Genomic DNA, 13871 nt, shown 5'->3' with positions numbered 1-13871 from the left:
CAGAGAGGACTTCCCTTTGAATTCAACTATCCTTTACTTCAAGGCTACGGATAACGACACTGGATTCAACAGCAAGCTTGTGTACGCTATCTCAAGTGGAAATGAAGATGGGTGTTTCTCCATTGGTATTTTCTCTGGGGAGCTTCAGCTTGTGTGTCCTTTAGACCAAGAAACCAAAGAGTTCTACATTTTGAACGTAACTGTCTATGACTTAGGAAGCCCACAAACCTCAGCATGGAAATTTCTCGCTGTGAATCTATTGGATGTTAACGACAACCGACCAGTATTCAACCAATCCAGGTATGTCGTGCACATTCCAGAGAACACGGAGGTTGACACGAGGATATTCCAAGTGCACGCAACAGATTTAGACTCTGAGGACAATGGAAACATATTATATTCGATGCTAACTTTAACTGATCTTTTCAAGATCAATGAACTCACTGGCGAAGTGAAAGTGTCTGGTCGTTTAGACAGAGAGGCCTTTCCCAGACATAACCTGAAGATAGAGGCTAGAGATCAGTCTAAAACAGACCCACAGCTCTTCTCTATGACCGATCTGGTGGTCGTGTTGGAGGACATCAATGACAATCCTCCCAAGTTCGTCCCCAAGATCTACAACATCAAAGTCCCCGAGGACGTTCCCTTGGGGACGGTGCTACTGTGGGTCGAGAGCTACGACTTAGACCTGGGCAGCGCTGGACAGATCAGCTACAACCTGAAGAACAGTGAGAACGGGGCCTTTTTTCTGGACGCGTCGACCGGATCTCTAACCCTTGAGAAAGAACTGGACTTTGAGAGGAGACAGTCTTACAACCTGACGGTTCGAGCGGTTGACCATGGCCTTCCTCGGTCACTCTCCTCCTCCTGTTTCATCGAGGTGGAGGTCCTGGATGTGAATGAGAACCTCAATAAGCCGGTCTTCTCCATGTTTGTCTATGAGGCCTCAGTGAGGGAGGACGCTCCTGTGGGAACCTCCGTGTTCACGCTGACAGCAGCAGACAGGGACCTGGGGAGAGATGGAGTCGTCAGGTACCACATCCACGATGGATCTGGCTTGGGAGTTTTCATGATCGATGAGGAAACAGGTAAATATATATGTGTGCGTGTGCGTATGCGTGTGTGTGTGTGTAATAATAGTAATGAGCAATGTAAAAAATAACCTGAGGCTTCTTGGGACCCGTCTATGTTCCTCGTAATGGATACTTTCCAGCTGATAGCCTGTGACCTCACAAAGTATCACGTTTCATTAGTATATGCTTAACTCCTGTTGGAAAAATGCTCTGTCATTATAGTGCTGAACACCTGCACTGACGCACCAGGCCTCCCTTTTAGAATATTACTCATATTTATAATCTGACAGTGTAGTATCCAGTTTTAACCAAATAGCTATTTTTTTGGGTCAACCTAGATGATTTAACAAAGTTGTTCATCGCCACACCTGTCAGCAAAACAAAAATGGATATACAGATGGATGACATTATAAACGATTTCTCCTTCTGTTTTGCAGGTGTAATCCGCACGACTGAGACGTTGGACCGCGAGGCCGTCTCACACTACTGGCTGTCGGTCTATGCCAAAGACCTTGGCACCATCCCTCTAGTGACCTGGACAGACATATTTGTGGAAGTCCTGGACATCAATGATAACCCTCCCCAGATGTCCGAGCCGGTCTACTTCGGCTCTGTCCTGGAAAACATGCCTAAAGACAAGTCAGTGGTTCAGGTCACTGCTACTGACGTGGACAGCTCCTCTGAGGGGAAACTCACCTTCCAGCTGTTGGAGTCACCACGGATGTATTTCACCATCAACACCAAGACAGGTAACTGACACATTTCACAAGGAAACACAGATCTATGTGATTTTTAACGTGATTTTAAAGTGATTTTTAACGTGATTTTAAAGTGATTTTTAAAGTGATTTTAAAGTGATTTCTAAAGTGATTTTAAAGTGATGTTTAAAGTGACTTTTAAAGTAATTTGAAAATGATTTTTAAAGTGATTTTAAAGTGATTTTTCAAGTGATTTTAAAGTGATTTTCTGTAGTAGAAGTCTTAACAATTTTCAGGAAAGATAGACTGCTGTTTTGTGCCCATATTACATTTGACAACTCTACGTTCGTACACTCATCTCAATATAAAGTTTAACTAGCTGTCATTTCTCAAATTGAGTAGAAAATGGTAGATTATAACATGTCTCAGCAGCACTGTGCACAGACATCACTCAGGGTGTGTCATAACCTGTGGTGAAAACCGGCCAAGGTTAAACTGCCCTTATTTTCTACCTATAAATGTACACAAAAACACAACAAATGATGCAGTCATGTCTGGGTGTGGGAGGGCAGTGAGTGTAAAATATCAACTTCTCAACCAGACAGTTAAACCCAAAATCTCTGACAGTTTCGTCATGCAGCGGAGTGTCTGTCACACAACAACATAGCATGGGCTTTTGAAGACAGGGCAAATTGCAACCAGATTAGTTCTACGTCGCAAAGCTTCCAAACGTCCATCCATCCTCGACTTGTCATCTCTGCTGGGCTCTGTGTGTGTGTGTGTGTGTGTGTGTGTGTGTGTGTGTGTGTGTGTGTGTGTGTGTGTGTGTGTGTGTGTGTGTGTGTGTGTGTGTGTGTGTGTGTGTGTGTGTGTGTGTGTGTGTGTGTGTGTCTGTGTGTGTGTGTGTGTGTGTCTGTGTCTGTGTCTGTGTGTGTTGTGCCTCCCTACCCTAGGCTAACACCAAAGGATGAAAGCTGAAAAGGAGCTCCATTAATGCCTTGGAAGATGTACAATAGATTCGATGTTTTATAGAAACCCCCAGTGTAATCGAGACACAGGTTAGTTTCGCTGAGACTGCCTGGAGTGATCTGAGTGCGGAGGGGAAAACGGAAAACTAGCTGTTATTTGCAGCAGGTTCGCAACTCTCTTTCTTATTGGTCTATTAACTCAATTATGGTCTGGTGATGTCAAAACTCTGTCCCACTGATACAGGCTGAAATTTCAGGTGGTCTTTTCAAACAGCTCTTAAACTAAAATTACAGTATCCTAATTTATACTGAGTGTACAAAATAATAGACCAGGTAAATCCAGGTGAAAGCCATGGTCCCTTATTGATGTCACTTGTTAAATCCACTTCAACAAGTGTAGATGAAGGGGGAGAACAAAGGTTAAAGAAGGATCTTTAAGCCTTGAGACAATTGGGACATGTATTGTTAATGTGTGCTAGTCAGAGGGTGAATGGACAAGACAACATGTTCATGTGCCCTTGAACAGGGGATGGTAGTAGGTGCCAGGCCGGTTTGAGTGTCTAACGCTGATGAGTTTTTCACGCTCAACAGTTTCCCATGTGTGTCAAAAGGACATCCAGCCAACTGGAGTCAACATGGGTCAGAATCCCTGTGGAACGCTTACGATGTATATGCCCTGACGAACTGATGCTGTTCTGAGGGCAAAAGGGTGTTCAATATTCCGAAGGTGTTCCTAATGTTTTGCGCATTCAGTGTATAATAAAACACAGGAAAATCAGGCCTTTAAACTCATTACTACGACACAGGCCTTGTTCTTCTACAAAGTGAAGAGTATAGGTGGAATAAAACACTTGATCAATAAAGTGAAACCTCAACTTCTATCACTCAACAGCAGGGTAGATTTATGGCTCGTTGTGAGAGGATATGAGCTGTGCTCCTCATGTCTGAACAGGACACACATGACTCAGAGAAGTCTGACTAAGATCTCCGTTCGGGAGTGTAGCAGGAAAGTACACACAGTACAGTATATGTCCTAACAGAAAGTCAGCTAAGAACCAATAGTACATTTCAATACAAGCAGTGTAGCTGTATTACCAGCTGGAAAATACACAAAAACAAAAACTTGGAAAATAAATAATATTTTTGGGGGATGCTTATATTTGTCCTGTTATTCATATATAGACGTGTGTAACAGAAATGCCTTTCTTGCATATCATAACTCCCCCAGTGGGTGGAGTCACCATTGTCCAGCACCCCTGGAGAAACTGGGAATAACTGCATGGAGAAATATTTATTTGTGGGCTCCAGGGTTCAAACCAGCGACCTTCCGGTAACTGGCCCAACGCGCTAACCTTGAGAAATATTTATTTGTGGGCTCCAGGGTTCAAACCAGCGACCTTCCAGGAAACTGGCCCAACGCGCTAACCTTGAGAAATATTTATTTGTGGGCTCCAGGGTTCAAACCAGCGACCTTCCGGTAACTGGCCCAACGCGCTAACCTTGAGAAATATTTATTTGTGGGCTCCAGGGTTCAAACCAGCGACCTTCCGGTAACTGGCCCAACGCGCTAACCTTGAGAAATATTTATTTGTGGGCTCCAGGGTTCAAACCAGCGACCTTCCGGAAACTGGCCCAACGCGCTAACCTTGAGAAATATTTATTTGTGGGCTCCAGGGTTCAAACCAGCGACCTTCCAGGAAACTGGCCCAACGCGCTAACCTTGAGAAATATTTATTTGTGGGCTCCAGGGTTCAAACCAGCGACCTTCCGGTAACTGGCCCAACGCGCTAACCTTGAGAAATATTTATTTGTGGGCTCCAGGGTTCAAACCAGCGACCTTCCGGTAACTGGCCCAACGCGCTAACCTTGTTGGCCACCTGCTAACCTTGTTGGCCACCTGCTAACCTTGTTGGCCACCTGCTAACCTTGTTGGCCACGCTAACCTTGTTGGCCACCTAACCTTGTTGGCCACCTGCTAACCTTGTTGGCCACCTGCTAACCTTGTTGGCCACCTGCTAACCTTGTTGGCTACCTGCTAACCTTGTTGGCCACCTGCTAACCTTGTTGGCCACCTGCTATCCCAGAAAAACCCAATGAGGTCAAGAGTCCTCTTTACAAGGAGATCAAGCAGAGTAGGGCAACTCAGCTAATGATAAAAGCAACAGCAAAATGTCTAACGCGTCTCCCGGTAAAGATGGATTTTGAGTGCAGTAAAATCTAAATGCTCCCCCCCCCAGCCCATCAAACACACACACACACACACACACACACGATGTCTATTCGGTCCCTGGGGTGTCACCTGGGGCAGTCGGATGGTGAACTAAACTGAACTCTGATATATACTCTGATATCAACTCAGGCTGTGATCCAGACAGCCTCACCCAGATTTCAACACAAAAGACTAAAAAAGTCCAAACCAGTCATGTAACCTGTTTTGTCAGTTTTTCTGATCACATAGTCGCTTTAATTTGGCAGGAGAATTATCCTACTAAAGGAACAGAAGCAGCATGGCAGGAGAATTGGCCTACTAAAGGAACAGAAGCAGAACGGCAGGAGAATTGGCCTACTAAAGGCACAGAAGCAGAACGGCAGGAGAATTGGCCTACTAAAGGAACAGAAGCAGAACGGCAGGAGAATTGGCCTACTAAAGGAACAGAAGCAGAACGGCAGGAGAATTGGCCTACTAAAGGAACAGAAGCAGAACGGCAGGAGAATTGGCCTACTAAAGGAACAGAAGCAGAACGGCAGGAGAATTGGCCTACTAAAGGAACAGAAGCAGAACGGCAGGAGAATTGGCCTACTAAAGGAACAGAAGCAGAACGGCAGGAGAATTGGCCTACTAAAGGAACAGAAGCAGAACGGCAGGAGAATTGGCCTACTAAAGGAACAGAAGCAGAACGGCAGGAGAATTGGCCTACTAAAGGAACAGAAGCAGAACGGCAGGAGAATTGGCCTACTAAAGGAACAGAAGCAGAACGGCAGGAGAATTGGCCTACTAAAGGAACAGAAGCAGAACGGCAGGAGAATTGGCCTACTAAAGGAACAGAAGCAGAACGGCAGGAGAATTGGCCTACTAAAGGAACAGAAGCAGAATGGCAGGACAATTAGTCTACTTAATGGACAGAAGCAGCATGGACAATCTTTACCAAATGACAATACAGTTGCATAGCTTATCGGTGGATAGATTGGGAAAGGGGAAAGGGAAAGTGGGATACCTCGTCAGATTGTAGCAGGTTGACGTTTATTGTCAAATGATTTGTCCTGGGGGGAGAGCTGAGCGATTTCTCTTTAGGCTAGCTGCAATGTGAAAATTGGCTGTTTTGTAAAATTTGTGAAATCAAAATGATCTTTTTGTTCTTAATTTAAGGTTAGGGTTGGACATTAGGGTTAGCAGTGTGGTTAAGGTTAGGGTTAAGTTTAGGATTAGGTTTAAAATCTGATTTCATGACTTTGTGGCTGTGCTAGCTAGTGACCACTCTGCAGACTCCAGAACATCGTTCACCATGACAGATGTTAACCTGCTTGACAGTATTGGCTCTTGCTACACACATTATAATAGTAAAGTGTCCACAGACCTAAAAGGTTGAGCATTTTATGAAAATAAGAGGCTCTGGAAAGTTCTCAGAGGTTTCTTTAGTGAAGAATACCTAGGATAGGATAAGTAATCCTTCTCACCCCCCCCCCCTTAAATGATTTAGATGCACTATTGTAAAGTGGCTGTTCCACTGGATGTCAGAAGGTGAATTCACCAATTTGTAAGTCGCTCTGGATAAGAGCGTCTGCTAAATGACTTAAATGAAATGTAAATGTAAGACTATAAAGCCAAATATACGCTGTTAGAAAAACAGACTTGTGGGAAGGAAGAAGAGTGAAGCAGATGCCTGGGGCTCAGACAGTGACAGGTGTGCTGGGTCATTCCGCTATTTCGGTGCCTTTTGAGAAGCGTAACTTGGTAATAAAAAATAAAATAAAAAACTTTGGATTTCAGCACATTTTACCATTCTGTCACAAAGAGCGCATGTTCAACAATAAAAAAACATGTTTTCCTATCTGAAGAGGTTTATAACAAAACGACTAGTAAGTGCCTATTAAAGGCAGGGGTGGAAAAAGTACCCGTGTGTCATACTTGAATAAAAGTAAAGATACCTCAATAGAAAATGACTCAAGTAAAGATGAAAGTCACCCAGTAAAATACTACTTGCGTAAAAGTCTTAAACTATTTGGTTTTAAATATACTTAAGAATCAAAAGTAAATGAAATTGATAGAATATACATAAGTATAAAAAATAAATAAAAGTATAAATCATTTCAAATTCCTTAAGGGGATACATCGGGATCTTTTCAGAGGCAGATATATTACATGAACTCATGGTTACCATTTTTATTTGCCCTTTGTAAGGGCAATGGGACATTAAATGGGATATCGGATGGGACATCGAATGGGACATTAAATGGGTGTCCTGGCTCTCTGTGGTCACTAAATATCCCATGGCACTTATTGTAAGAGTATGGGTATTTACCCCGGTGTCCTGGCTAAATTCCCAATCTGGACCTCATACCATCATGGCCACCTAATCATCCCCAGCTTCCAATTGGCTCATTCATCCCCCTCTCTCCCCTGTAACTATTCCCAAGGCTGTTGTTGTAAATGAGAATGTGTATTCAGTCAACTTACCCGGTAAAATAAGGGTAAAATAAAATAAATCAATCAAAATACAATTAAATATTGGTGCACAATTTCTACTTAAAATACCAAAGTGACTCAAAAGACACTCATTTCGTGGAACTACCCTGCTACTGATGTCTATGTGGGAAAGATTCCTTACTGATGACCCTGCTCCTTCTTCCTCCTTCCCTCCCATCTCCTCCACCCCCCCCTTTCCCTGCCCCCTCCTCCTCTCTGTTTTCTTAGGCGTCATCAGCACTCTGACCTCTCTGGACCGGGAACTGAAATCTGAGCACAGTGTTGAGGTGAGAGACTGAACCACCTGCTTGTGATTAAACAACATGTGCATTTTTTATGAGATCGTTAAAAGGCCTAACCATGAGAGCTTAAACTAGACTATAAATGATCCATAATGTGTGTAGTCTTTATAAAGAACATTGCTCACAAAATACATGTGATTTATGATACATACAATTTAATTTTAATTTGAAATCTCAATCAATACTCGAACAGACTAAACCCTCCTCCTCCATATCCTTTTGTTAGACTAAACCCTCTTCCTCCATATCCTACTGTTAGACTAAACCCTCCTCCTCCATATACTATTGTTAGACTAAACCCTCCTCCTCCATATCCTACTGTTAGACTAAACCCTCCTCCTCCATATCCTATTGTTAGACTAAACCCTCCTCCTCCATATCCTACTGTTAGACTAAACCCTCTACCTCCATATCCTACTGTTAGACTAAACCCTCTACCTCCATATCCTACTGTTAGACTAAACCCTCTACCTCCATATCCTATTGTTAGACTAAACCCTCTTCCTCCATATCCTATTGTTAGACTAAACCCTCCTCCTCCATATCCTATTGTTAGACTAAACCCTCCTCCTCCATATCCTACTTTTAGACTAAACCCTCCTCCTCCATATCCTATTGTTAGACTAAACCCTCCTCCTCCATATCCTATTGTTAGACTAAACCCTCCTCCTCCATATCCTACTTTTAGACTAAACCCTCTACCTCCATATCCTATTGTTAGACTAAACCCTCCTCCTCCATATCCTATTGTTAGACTAAACCCTCCTCCTCCATATCCTATTGTTAGACTAAACCCTCCTCCTCCATATCCTATTGTTAGACTAAACCCTCTTCCTCCATATCCTATTGTTAGACTAAACCCTCCTCCTCCATATCCTATTGTTAGACTAAACCCTCCTCCTCCATATCCTATTGTTAGACTAAACCCTCCTCCTCCATATCCTACTGTTAGACTAAACCCTCTACCTCCATATCCTACTGTTAGACTAAACCCTCTACCTCCATATCCTACTGTTAGACTAAACCCATCTTCCTCCATATCCTACTGTTAGACTAAACCCTCTACATCCATATCCTACTGTTAGACTAAACCCTCTACCTCCATATCCTACTGTTAGACTAAACCCTCTTCCTCCATATCCTACTGTTAGACTAAACCCTCCTCCTCCACATCCTACTGTTCGACTAAACCCATCTTCCTCCATATCCTACTGTTCGACTAACTAAACCCCTCTTCCTCCTCTCAGGTGATAGTGTCGGACAACGGAGCCCCTCCTCTCCGCTCCACCTCGACAGTGATCATCCAGGTGTTGGATGAGAACGACAACAGACCCCAGTTCAACCACAAGCTCTTCCAGGTCAGCTTTTGTTGGCTCTTTGGGGTCTCCTACATTTATAAACGCAGCCTACATAGGGCAGCCCAATTCAGGTGTTTTTTTTTTCAACTAATTGCTGTTTTGACCAATCACATCAGATCTTTTCACATCATATATTTTTCAGAGCTGATCTGATTGGTCAAAATGCCATTGTGCACTACTTCTGACAAGGACCATGTAGGGATCTGGCAACAAGAAGTGCACTATTTATGGAATAGGATGCCATGCACTTTGTGACAACTAAAAAGGGCTTTTGTAAATAAATGTGACTGATTGATTCATTGATTGTTTCCAGGTCAAACTACCTGAGCAACACAGGGGTCAGGGGGCGAAGCCACAGGTGGAGGTGTGTCGGATGGTTGCCCAGGACGACGATGAAGGGCCTAATGCTGAGGTCACCTTCAGTCTCCAGGACAACCAGAACGAGAAGTTTGAGATCCATCCAGACACTGGGGTGGTGACGGCACGGGGAGACTTTACAGCAGGCAACTACAGCATCCTCACGGTAGGTGGACAATATTATGATAGAACACCACAATTACCATGTTCCACTGATTCTTCTGCTTTTCACATTCACACAAAATGGTGGAACACTCTTTAGGGACACCTGCTATCCCTAAACAAATACAATCACACCTTCTTTCATGGCTCTCATTCACATGCAGGGAGTGTGTAAACTTGCATGTGAATACCATTGTGATGAACCCTGTCATTTTCTTATGTACTGTGATGAGTAACACAAAGATCCACACCCCAGCGCAATACCATTAGCATTGTCCTCTCCATCCCAACCCTTCCCTCTGTCAGATCAAAGCAAAGGACCATGGGAGCCCGGTGAGATCGTCGACAGTCCGCCTCGACGTAGAGTGGATCTCCAAGCCGACGCCCACCTCCGATCCGCTGACGTTTGACGAGCCACACTTCACCTTCGCTGTCATGGAGACGGATCCTGTCACTCACATGGTGGGGATCATCCTCACGGAGACACAGAGGCTACTGTGGTATGACATCACAGGTGAGGACTAACATCGGTAACTCTGACAGGTGGAGATGTGCAGTATGTTGTGTGTTGTGTGTTGTGTGTTGTGTGCAGTATGTTGTGTGTTGTGTTCAGTGTGTTGTGTGCAGTAAGTTGTGTGTTGTGTTCAGTGTGTTGTGTGCAGTAAGTTGTGTGGTGTGTGTTGTGTGTTGTGTGCAGTATGTTGTGTGTTGTGTGCTGTAGGTTGTGTGTTGTGTGTTGTGTGTTGTGTGCAGTGTGTTGTGTGTTGTGTGTTGTGTTCAGTGTGTTGTGTGTTGTGTGCAGTAAGTTGTGTGTTGTGTGTTATGTGCAGTGTGTTTTGTGTTGTGTGCAGTGTGTTGTGTGTTGTGTGTTGTGTGTTGTGTGCAGTGTGTTGTATGTTGTGTGTTGTGTGCAGTATGTTGTGTGTTGTGTGTTGTGTGCAGTGTGTTGTGTGTTGTGTGCAGTGTGTTGTGTGTTGTGTGCAGTGTGTTGTGTGCAGTATGTTGTGTGTTGTGTGTTGTGTGTTGTGTGCAGTATGTTGTGTGTTGTGTGCAGTATGTTGTGTGTTGTGTGCAGTGTGTTGTGTGTTGTGTGTTGTGTGTTGTGTGCAGTGTGTTGTGTGTTGTGTGTTGTGTGCAGTGTGTTGTGTGTTGTGTGTTGTGTGCAGTGTGTTGTGTGTTGTGTGTTGTGTGCGGTATGTTGTGTGTTGTGTGCGGTATGTTGTGTGCAGTGTGCAGTGTGTAGCGTGTTGGTCATATGGACCACGCAAAAGTAGAGATAAGTGTTTTTTTTAGTGAGTAGAATTACAGCGTATTTTCTAGAAACTAAAATATGATCAGATTTGTGTAATTTGATGTTGTTATAGCAATAGTTATGTTAGTTGACACAATAAAGGCTTAGAGTAAAGTTAGCTGTTTTATTACACTGACCAAATGGGATGAGTCAAAATGAAGAGGATCTGTCAACATGTACTTAACGGCAAGACAAAACGTGACCCGTCAAAAGATTGCAAATGGATTGCGAAGGAAAGGAGATTATTATTGAGGAGAATGTGGCATGGGAGTCGTGTTTTGCTGTGCTCTGTGTGTTTTGCTGTGCGCTGTGTGTTTTGCTGTGCTCTGTGTGTTTTGCTGTGCACTGTGTGTTTTGCTGTGCTCTGTGTGTTTTGCTGTGCTCTGTGTGTTTTGCTGTGCTCTGTGTGTTTTGCTGTGCTCTGTGTGTTTTGCTGTACACTGTGTGTTTTGCTGTGCTCTGTGTGTTTTGCTGTGCTCTGTGTGTTTTGCTGTGCTCTGTGTGTTTTGCTGTGCTCTGTGTGTTTTGCTGTGCTCTGTGTGTTTTGCTGTGCGCTGTGTGTTTTGTTGTGCTCTGTGTGTTTTGCTGTGCTCTGTGTGTTTTGTTGTGCTCTGTGTGTTTTGCTGTGCTCTGTGTTTTTTGCTGTGCTCTGTGTGTTTTGCTGTGCTCTGTGTTTTTTGCTGTGCTCTGTGTGTTTTGCTGTGCACTGTGTGTTTTGCTGTGCTCTGTGTGTTTTGCTGTGCTCTGTGTGTTTTGCTGTGCTCTGTGTGTTTTGCTGTGCTCTGTGTGTTTTGCTGTGCTCTGTGTGTTTTTCTGTGCTCTGTGTGTTTTGCTGTGCTCTGTGTTTTGCTGTGCTCTGTGTGTTTTGCTGTGCTCTGTGTGTTTTGCTGTACACTGTGTGTTTTGCTGTGCTCTGTGTGTTTTGCTGTGCTCTGTGTGTTTTGCTGTGCTCTGTGTGTTTTGCTGTACACTGTGTGTTTTGCTGTGCTCTGTGTGTTTTGCTGTGCTCTGTGTGTTTTGCTGTGCTCTGTGTGTTTTGCTGTGCTCTGTGTGTTTTGCTGTGCTCTGTGTTTTGCTGTGCTCTGTGTGTTTTGCTGTGCTCTGTGTGTTTTGCTGTGCTCTGTGTGTTTTGCTGTGCTCTGTGTGTTTTGCTGTGCTCTGTGTGTTTTGCTGTGCTCTGTGTGTTTTGCTGTGCTCTGTGTTTTTTGCTGTGCTCTGTGTGTTTTGCTGTGGTCTGTGTGTTTTGCTGTGCTCTGTGTGTTTTGCTGTGCTCTGTGTGTTTTGCTGTGCTCTGTGTGTTTTGCTGTGCTCTGTGTGTTTTGCTGTGCTCTGTGTGTTTTGCTGTGCTCTGTGTTTTGCTGTGCTCTGTGTGTTTTGCTGTGCTCTGTGTGTTTTGCTGTGCACTGTGTGTTTTGCTGTGCTCTGTGTGTTTTGCTGTGCTCTGTGTGTTTTGCTGTGCTCTGTGTGTTTTGCTGTGCTCTGTGTGTTTTGCTGTGCTCTGTGTGTTTTGCTGTGCCCCATGTAAACTATGATGGTAATACATTGAGTTCATGTCAGCCTTCTGTTGAACAGAGTAGAGCAGGCCTGGTCTCGGTGTGGCAGATCACCTCAGCTAGAGGCAGTTGCTCAATGTATGTGTGTGTGTGTGTGTGTGTGTGTGTGTGTGTGTGTGTGTGTGTGTGTGTGTGTGTGTGTGTGTGTGTGTGTGTGTGTGTGTGTGTGTGTGTGTGTGTGTGTGTGTGTGTGTGTGTGCGCCTGCCCTACACCCCAGCACGAGGAGAACACAGCCATATTTCCTCAGATGAAGGGCCAGGACACGACAGGATAGGTAGAGCCTAACTCTGATGGATGATCTGCCTCACGTGGCCACGTGGCAGAGCACGCTGCTGACCCTTTGCTAAAGTATTCATCCAGCTCTTTGACAATTAAATGAACTTGGATTAACATGGGAAAGATAACAATTGATACCAAAAATCAAGTACGGTAGCACTTACATTTAAATTATTTTATTGAACCTTTATATAACCTTTATATAACCTTGATTTAACCTTTATAAAACATTTATATAACCTTTATTTAACCTTTATATAACCTTTATTGAACCTGTATTTAACCTTTATATAACCTTTATTTAACCTTTATAAAACCTTTATTGAACCTTTATTTAACTGTTATTTAAACGTTATTTAACCTTTATTAAACCTTTATAAAACCTTTATTAAACCTTTATTTAACTGTTATTTAACCGTTATTTAACCTTGATTTAACCTTTATAAAACCTTTATATAACCTTTATTTAACCTTTATTTAACTTTAGAAAACGTTTAGAAAACCTTTATTTAATTAGGCAAGTCAGTTAAGAACAAATTCATATTTACAATGACGGCCTACACCTGCCAAACCCGGACGACGGTGGGCCAATGGTGCGCCGCCCTACGGAACTCCTAATCACGGCCGGGTTGTGATACATCCTGTAACACTATAGTATTACAATTCCTGCTGCAGACATATGTCTGTGAAAATATTCCGATGAAAGCAAAGCCTTTGCGATGGGACATGTATGAACTCAAACATGGCAATTAAGATGGGGCCTTCGAAAAGTATTTGATGGCTGACTGTGGCAGCCAATGCAGTTCTAACGTGTCGAGATTCTCAGCTTTTCATTTGACTTGTTCTTTGACTGTGCCAGCTGCTTTTCAACCCTCCATCTGGTCAACCAATATATATTTAAACAAACTATTTCTTCTTTGTCTCTTTCAATATTTTTTAATCTGGGCATGGAATACATTTGATGTTTGTTTTCCCGCAGATTAGCGTTTTTATTCACAAATCTTGTTCTAAAGGCAGCTTCACAGTCATCAAACCTCTAACCTCTAAACAATTATAACTTTGCAGCTGGGAAATCGCTCAGTTCTGCCTCCAGAACAACCAACTGGGCACACACTGGTTGAATCAACATTGTTTCCACATAATTTCAA

General features: G+C 43.5%; 1 protein-coding gene across 1 annotated transcript in view; it reads left to right on the top strand.

Moving 5' to 3' along the window:
• LOC135545485 (protocadherin Fat 2-like) overlaps positions 1–13871 on the top strand; it is an 83763-nt gene that overhangs the window by 13250 nt on the left and 56642 nt on the right. The window contains 6 exon segments of the mRNA XM_064973116.1: positions 1–1088; positions 1511–1822; positions 7652–7710; positions 8973–9083; positions 9397–9606; positions 9909–10116. The exon segment at positions 1–1088 is cut by the window's left edge and continues 2230 nt beyond it. Of these exon segments, the coding sequence (XP_064829188.1) occupies positions 1–1088; positions 1511–1822; positions 7652–7710; positions 8973–9083; positions 9397–9606; positions 9909–10116 (1988 nt within the window).

This window comes from Oncorhynchus masou, chromosome 9 (assembly GCF_036934945.1).
Source record: "Oncorhynchus masou masou isolate Uvic2021 chromosome 9, UVic_Omas_1.1, whole genome shotgun sequence".
NCBI classification, from domain to species: Eukaryota; Metazoa; Chordata; class Actinopteri; order Salmoniformes; family Salmonidae; genus Oncorhynchus; species Oncorhynchus masou.
Note: the sequence above shows the minus strand (reverse complement) of the source record. Positions and strands in the feature narration are given on the sequence as shown.